Source organism: Aspergillus aculeatus (assembly GCF_001890905.1).
Source record: "Aspergillus aculeatus ATCC 16872 unplaced genomic scaffold ASPACscaffold_2, whole genome shotgun sequence".
Classification (NCBI taxonomy): Eukaryota; Fungi; Ascomycota; class Eurotiomycetes; order Eurotiales; family Aspergillaceae; genus Aspergillus; species Aspergillus aculeatus.
This window is the reverse complement of record NW_017962977.1, coordinates 2,932,614-2,938,905: the sequence shown is the minus strand read 5'-3', so window position 1 is coordinate 2,938,905 and position 6,292 is coordinate 2,932,614. Positions and strand designations below refer to the sequence as shown.

General features: G+C 50.1%; 3 protein-coding genes and 1 non-coding gene across 4 annotated transcripts; 1 reads left to right on the top strand and 3 right to left on the bottom strand.

Annotated features, from left to right (window-relative positions):
* Positions 1–268: 268 nt before the first annotated feature.
* On the bottom strand, positions 269–1,016 carry ASPACDRAFT_75728 (uncharacterized protein). Its single transcript, XM_020204528.1, has 2 exons — positions 529–1,016; positions 269–479 (listed from the first exon to the last, which is right to left on the bottom strand). The coding sequence occupies exon 1, from the start codon at positions 1,007–1,009 to the stop codon at positions 572–574; it is 438 nt and encodes a 145-aa protein (XP_020060586.1). The 5' UTR covers positions 1,010–1,016; the 3' UTR covers positions 269–479; positions 529–571.
* Positions 1,017–2,122: 1,106 nt separating this feature from the next.
* Positions 2,123–2,869, bottom strand: ASPACDRAFT_57567 (uncharacterized protein; the record flags this gene model as incomplete). Its single annotated transcript, XM_020203259.1, has 1 exon — positions 2,123–2,869. One exon carries the CDS (start codon positions 2,867–2,869, stop codon positions 2,123–2,125), a length of 747 nt encoding a protein of 248 aa, XP_020060585.1.
* A 1,039-nt stretch (positions 2,870–3,908) lies between these two features.
* On the top strand, positions 3,909–3,979 carry ASPACDRAFT_t52. The gene has a single exon. It is a non-coding gene; the product is annotated as a tRNA-Gly (tRNA).
* Positions 3,980–4,365: 386 nt separating this feature from the next.
* On the bottom strand, positions 4,366–6,164 carry ASPACDRAFT_1864064 (uncharacterized protein). The gene is made up of 5 exons (XM_020197830.1): positions 6,002–6,164; positions 5,358–5,961; positions 4,974–5,297; positions 4,588–4,904; positions 4,366–4,534 (listed from the first exon to the last, which is right to left on the bottom strand). The coding sequence occupies exons 1-5, from the start codon at positions 6,132–6,134 to the stop codon at positions 4,467–4,469; spliced, it is 1,446 nt and encodes a 481-aa protein (XP_020060584.1). The 5' UTR covers positions 6,135–6,164; the 3' UTR covers positions 4,366–4,466.
* Between the last annotated feature and the right edge of the window lie 128 nt (positions 6,165–6,292).

The window sequence follows — 6,292 nt, the reverse complement described above, 5'->3', positions numbered from 1 at the left end:
CCCACCCCCCCCCCACCCCCCCCCAACCCCTCAATGCAACTCAAATGCGGCGAATCAGCCATCACTCTCGTTTCTCGCCGCTGCAGGGCCGTACAAGACCTGCGCCTTCAGATTCATGAAGGCGGGTTCAGGGTAGAGGCACGTCTTAGAGACATTGACTAAATGTATATTTCCCAAGTGCTAAAAAAATAAAATGGGATTCTTGTTACAAAGCATATATTTTTCACAAAACCGGGCCTGCGCATGAAATGACCCGTAGGTCCCGTTTCACCCAATGGATATCAACATTATGACTATGTACAGTACACGATAAAAATATTATAGAAATATAAGATCCCGTTCCGGTTCCCTCAAAGTAGCCAAGCTGTAGTGCTGTCGTGGCTAGAGTCACACCCCACACCTGGTCCTGTCCTTGATGAGGATTTCCTGACTTTCCCGCACACACTTCAGTTGCCGTTGTTCACAAGCCCTAGCCAAATCTACTTCATCAGCTTAAGTTCACACCCAAATCAAAAAAAAAGAACAGACCTTAACATCCCACCAAAACAATACCCCAGGTTGAAAACCTCACTCAAAGCAACAACCCCGCAACAACAGGCGCCACCCCCCAAAACACAGTGTGCGGCCCCAACAACCGCCCGGCCCCGTTATGCTCCACGGGGAAGGCGTCCGGGTCGTCAGTGTTGCAGTGGCCCTCGGTCTCGGTCGAGCTCAGCGTGCAGTTGGCGGTGCGGCCGTCGGCGCTCTCGAAGGTCAGCACGGCGCTGTACCAGTCCACCGTGACCGAGGCGTCGCCGCAGATGGACTTGGTCTGGACGCCCGTGTTGCGGCCGCACGACTTCTTGAACGGCTTCGACGAGCCCTTGCAGCCGAACAGCTCGTCCTCGAGGATCACCGAACAGTGCGACACGTACGAGTTGGCCGGCGGGTTGGTCGTCCGGATCTTGATCTCCGCCGCGCGGAGGGTCTGCGCGAGGGCGAGGAGGGCGCCGATCTTGAGGAGGTGCATGGTTGATGTGGGCGTGGGGAGTTTGGAGGTTGGGGTGAAAGTTGCCAATTAAGAAGCCCGAGAAGAAGACTAGGAGTGTGCAGGCTGAAGAACTGGCGTTTATATGCTTTGTGGCCTACTACGGGCAATTCTCGGCTATCCCGGCACGTCGAGTCGGGTGCTCGGGACCCTGAAGGGTTTTTGTGTGATAGACTTCCAGTCATGCTGAGGCTTTTCGGGCGTTGAGGGGCTCCACTGTCCTTTCTGTCCTAATACTGTATGGAAAGGAAGCCCTGCGGTCTTTTTGAGCGCTTGTACTGTACAAGAACCGCTGGGAGCAGTTAGTACTTCCAGAGCATCCGTGCCGGCGATCCGCATCGGGCTTGGCAGGGTACGGCTTGGCGTATAGGGTCTTTTCCATGACATAACAAAGTAAGAGCTACTGCTGAAAGCACGGCGCATTGATGATACACATAACAAATAGATTGATGCTTGACTTGAATATATGATAGCCGTCTCGTTTTGATTATATGTGCGTGCAGAAGAGAAACACCGCAATTGAAAGGGTTTCTCTCCCTCAGACCACAAACTCGTCTAGCCTCTAGGACTCCGGGACATCCGGGCAGGGTCCACTCCATCCGACTGGTGTCGAGTGAAGACGTTGTTCCTGATCCAAGATGAGAAAGGCGATTCACAAAAAAGGCAAATCGAAAATTAGTAGGCCAAGGGTCACATGGTTTCTTACAGTCTAGATAAGCATAGGTAGTATAATTAAATCCCGCACACGGACGAGTCATTGGCAACTTGGCAGTCATCATTGATGCTCGAAGCTACTCGGGCAAGGTCACGAGCATTGAAGCTGTGCCTGAGGATTGTTCTGGATTACGATACCTTACTCAGGTACCAGCTTTGTCATGAAAAAAACTTATAGCTACTCTGCGGGTGCAATCCACTACTAGGTAGAGCTCTACAGTAAGTATCAAGCAGTTAGCCACGACCACGCGATAGGTGGACGCAAACAAGTCCGCCCAATGAAGGGCACCGACTAACCTACCACCTACCGTATCATCCTCTTCTACTCCCATAATCTCTTACCCTGATCCTCAGAATGAACCCTAATACCTACGGTACCATCTACACCATCATCACCTCACAATTCCCACAGCATCCATTCTCATCCTCACTCTCCGAATCCTCATCAAAGAAACTCCCTTCGGATTCATCCACCACCCCCAATGTCCCCCGCAGCGACCGCAGCCACTCCTCCACCCGTGTCCGATCCTGCACAAGACACAGCACCTTACACAGCCCCCGCCGACACCCATCCTCACCCTGCAGATTCTGGAACCACACGTGGCCCCCCACCGCAATCCCGAGCACAAACTCCGGCAGCAGCGCGGAGTCCGCCACCACCAGCTGCTGCTGCTGCAGGAGGGCCAGCTTCCGCTGTCGGATCTCGCGGAGCTGGAGCTCCGGACTGGCCTGTGTGGTGGTTGCATCGTGGCAGATGATCTGGATGACGATGCTGTCCTTCCCGTTTGGCGGAAGGGGGCTCGCGAGATCGATGATCTCGTAGGGGAGCGGGTTTTGTGTGGCTGACTCGAAGAATCGGCGGGTGAGGAGTCGGTAGTTCTGGTCCTGGCTGTCGCTGCTGCGGGGAAAGACAAGCGCGCGGCCGAGGATCTGGGCCCATAGTTTAGCGGTCTCGCGGGCGCTCGGTTGGGTGTTGGACTGGATGGCTTCGAGGTAGGTCCGGATGTGCGGGTCGGCCCAGTAGGACCAGGGGCGCTGCGTGCGGGCTGTGGTTTTGCACTGGGGGGGCAGAGTTAGTTCGATTGTTTGGGTGCTGTAGCTTTGGGGGTTTTGGGATGGGGTGGCCATTTTGATTGGGGGGGGGGTGTTGTTTCTTGTTGGGTTTGGGAGGTTAAGGTAGAAGGGTGGTTCTAGATGATGTCTGCTGGTTGGAGCCATGAGAATGCTGGGGTGCATAATGCTTTGGCATTTTAGATAGGCGTATTTATACCCTACGTGGTGGAGAGGTTATGATCGAAGAGAAAGAAGTGTGTAGAAAGAGAGTTGGTGTAGCCTTTGTGTTGGTTTCTGAAGGAGGGTGAGAAGGGATGATGTGGTCTCATTATGGTTATATAACTGTGAAGGGCAGCAGAGTGAGGATTGTCTTGCAGTTTTGTTTATACTAGATACCACATTGTGAGCAATGCTTTCTATTTCAAGAGAGAGATAGAAAAAGTATGCAAGAAGCTTAATCGTTGAGTGGCATGCTTGTGATGTATGCCTTTGTCATTTTCCTTTGTTCGGTTTGTCTTGGTATAGCTCTTTGTTCTTGAATGTTGCTGCACCCGACTCGGCTTCGTTCGCATTCTTAGATTGGGTTACAGCAGGCTGTTCAATCATTGGCACTTCTTGTCAATCTTCTCAGGCTGATGCAGGGGTATGTATATGCTTATATAATGGGGCATAAACAAGCAATTACTTACGTATGTTAGCGTCTCGGTTGAGTGCACCAAAGTTTTACAATAGCTCGGGAGAAGTAAATCTAATACCGAGTTGCACAGGGGAGCTGATTTTAACTAAAACAGTGGATCGTTGTCTCTATACTCCAGATTTTTCCCCGCCCTAAGTAACCTGAAATAACTTATGGCACGGACTGCGCGGGTTTAGCTAGTACATCCAACATAGCCAAAAACTACCTCCAATCAAAGATTCAAGCTCATAGTAGTTTTCTTAGTTGCTTGGTAGCGACCTGTGCCTGCTTCTATTACACATAAGAAAAAATTGTATGTGAGGTACGACAATGTGAACCTGAGAGACTTAAGGGTAACGAGGTAGTTACTAATTCGATGTGGAATATACATATCATTTAGGAGTATCTTGCAAAGTAGTATTATACTAACATCAACTAGCATCATTGGTCTAGTGGTAGAATTCATCGTTGCCATCGATGAGGCCCGTGTTCGATTCACGGATGATGCACTCACTTTTTGCCCTTTCTTTTTTCCTTCCCCTTCCTGTCCACCCGATCCTCTCTGTTCTGTTCTGTCTCCTTGCTCCGTTTATTTTCCTTTATTACACCAATCTTGATTTGCTTCTTTCCTTATGTACTTCTTGCTATCGTGAACCCACTTCCTATCAGAGAATGGTCGCCCCAAAACCGGTGCAACTTGGTATTCCCTCCTGGATAGCCTTTACCCTTACAACTAGCTCATCTACAGTGGCCAGGTTATCTAACTGCACACACCATGCTGGTTCGTCGATCTTCTCACGAGTGTGGTCGCCAGATTCGTTTCTTTATGACCATATAGGCCTGATTCTCACATACCTACAAGGTGTTATAGCTTCGTTGACATAAAAGAGTATACTGAGCGCTATCAGGACATTGACTACATTCTTCAATCTATTCATGACTTATATCGGTCTCATCGGCTCCGGCATCTATCTCCCGTAGTAGATAGAAAAAACCTTACCTGCCTTCAATAGACTTTAATATTCGCGGCGATGTATTCTCATTGAGAAGGTCAAGGTAATACTCTATTCACGCACAGTCAGCCAAACCCAGTCCTAGAAACCTTTGGTCAACGTACCGCAACATAGCCACCTTGCGTTCGCTAGTTTCAAGAATCCTCTCAGAACTCGTAACGTTCTCAATGCCTCACTTGAGTCGGCTTCCATCCACATCCTCGCTGTCACTAGGGCCGCCGCTTTATACACAAGAAATATGATAAATGGAGGGAGGCGATTCAAGTCTATGGACTGTGTACCACCGACAAAAGGGCGGACCATGTTGGTTATGGCGGTGAGAACAGGGTTTAGAGATGATGTGGCAAGTGATTGGCAAGTTAAAGTTTGTTCGTCAATAACCTGAATCTTAGAGCCGTTCTCGTAGGCGAGTAGCAGGCCACTGTGCAGCGTTAGCGTCGAAGTGAATATTTCAAGAAGATCTGAACAAAAGGAAAGGGGCTCAACTAACGTATGACAAAGCCCTAGCCCACCGGAGTATACCTGGTCGGCATCTTCAACCTCTTCGATAAGGAGAGTGCGGAGGCAATATGATGTCTCCACCAAAAGCCCTATTTCTGCCACGTTGAATGCTTGTTCTGAAGTGGGGTTGTGTAACACATTGTGTATTTTGTCAAGAATTGTAGACGCTTCGAAGATACGGAAGAGTTGCCAGAGAGGACTCCTTGTGTCTTTCTCGAGCTCGGTGGGCCAGGGGGTCATGTTGGTATTGTGGAGATCCTTGGCGAGAGAACGCGTGAGAGATGGTCGATATCCAGATTGTACTGTTATGTATCTAAGAAGTGTCAATACAGAGCGGAGTCGTAGTTTCTGAGGAATTAATGGAGGCCTGCACCTGTCCAGAATACGGATTGCCCACCCAATTACTATGGCCTCCTCGTTCCCTGACTCATCAGAAGAAGACGATGAGGATAACGGAGATGAGTGAGCGTGATCTTTAGTTGCGTCGGCAGCTCTGACGGTAGTCCCAATAGAGATGTAAGCTGCCGGGTAGAAGCCATGTGCAACTTCAAACAGAGTGACCAAAACCCTTGCTTGGACGATCTTGAGCGAGGTGATACCGAGTCCTTCGATCACTGCTATCCAGCTCTTAACATGTAGGTACGTGGACTGAAAACCAGATCGAGTCCCGCCTCCCTCTTCAGGAGGCGGGGAGGTACAAAGCAGGGTAATGCAGAGGGCGAGGAGAGTGTAATCCAGGGAAGCTTCATTCCAAGAGCTCGGAAGCTGATCCTTTGATGTTTGTGCGATGATAGGGAACCAAGGATGGATGGCTTGGATGTATGTCACAAATATATCGCCCGGGCTCGATGAGAGTTTCTTAGCAATGGCGTCTTTGATATGACCCGGACCTAAGGTTTCAAGGGGGAGCTCTGCGTCGAGAGAGGACGATGGTTTCGAATTTGAAGATGTTGTCACTAGTCCTTCATAGTGGCAGGCTTGACGAAGCCTAAAGTCCATTATGAATTCCAGCGCTACCAAATACCATTCCAACAAGCACTCTCCTCCGGCATAGTCCGCATTCAGGAGTAGCCCTGTCACATCGCCTCTTCTGGGATCTACATCGTGCGCAAGCCTTTTTGGCGAGGTGTACCCGAAGGCGACCTTCCATTCTGGCAAGTTAATCCTGATTAATATCAAGGGATGGATTGCGGGATACGGGTAATGTACTGTGTAAATCGGCATTCCGGCGGGAAATTTAAAGCGTTTCATACTTAGTCAGCCGAAGCTGCGGTCGCCACCCCGGCGTGGTGCGGCGTGGTGCGGCGT

Coding starts and splice junctions, on each gene's coding strand:
- ASPACDRAFT_75728 (XM_020204528.1), bottom strand. CDS start 1,009: ATGCACCTCCTCAAGATCGGCGCCCTCCTCGCCCTCGCGCAGACCCTC.
- ASPACDRAFT_1864064 (XM_020197830.1), bottom strand. CDS start 6,134: ATGGAAGGTCGCCTTCGGGTACACCTCGCCAAAAAGGCTTGCGCACGA. Junction 5,298..5,357: donor GCAATCCGTATTCTGGACAG/GTGCAGGCCTCC, acceptor GACACTTCTTAG/ATACATAACAGTACAATCTG. Junction 4,535..4,587: donor CGCAAGGTGGCTATGTTGCG/GTACGTTGACCA, acceptor GTGCGTGAATAG/AGTATTACCTTGACCTTCTC.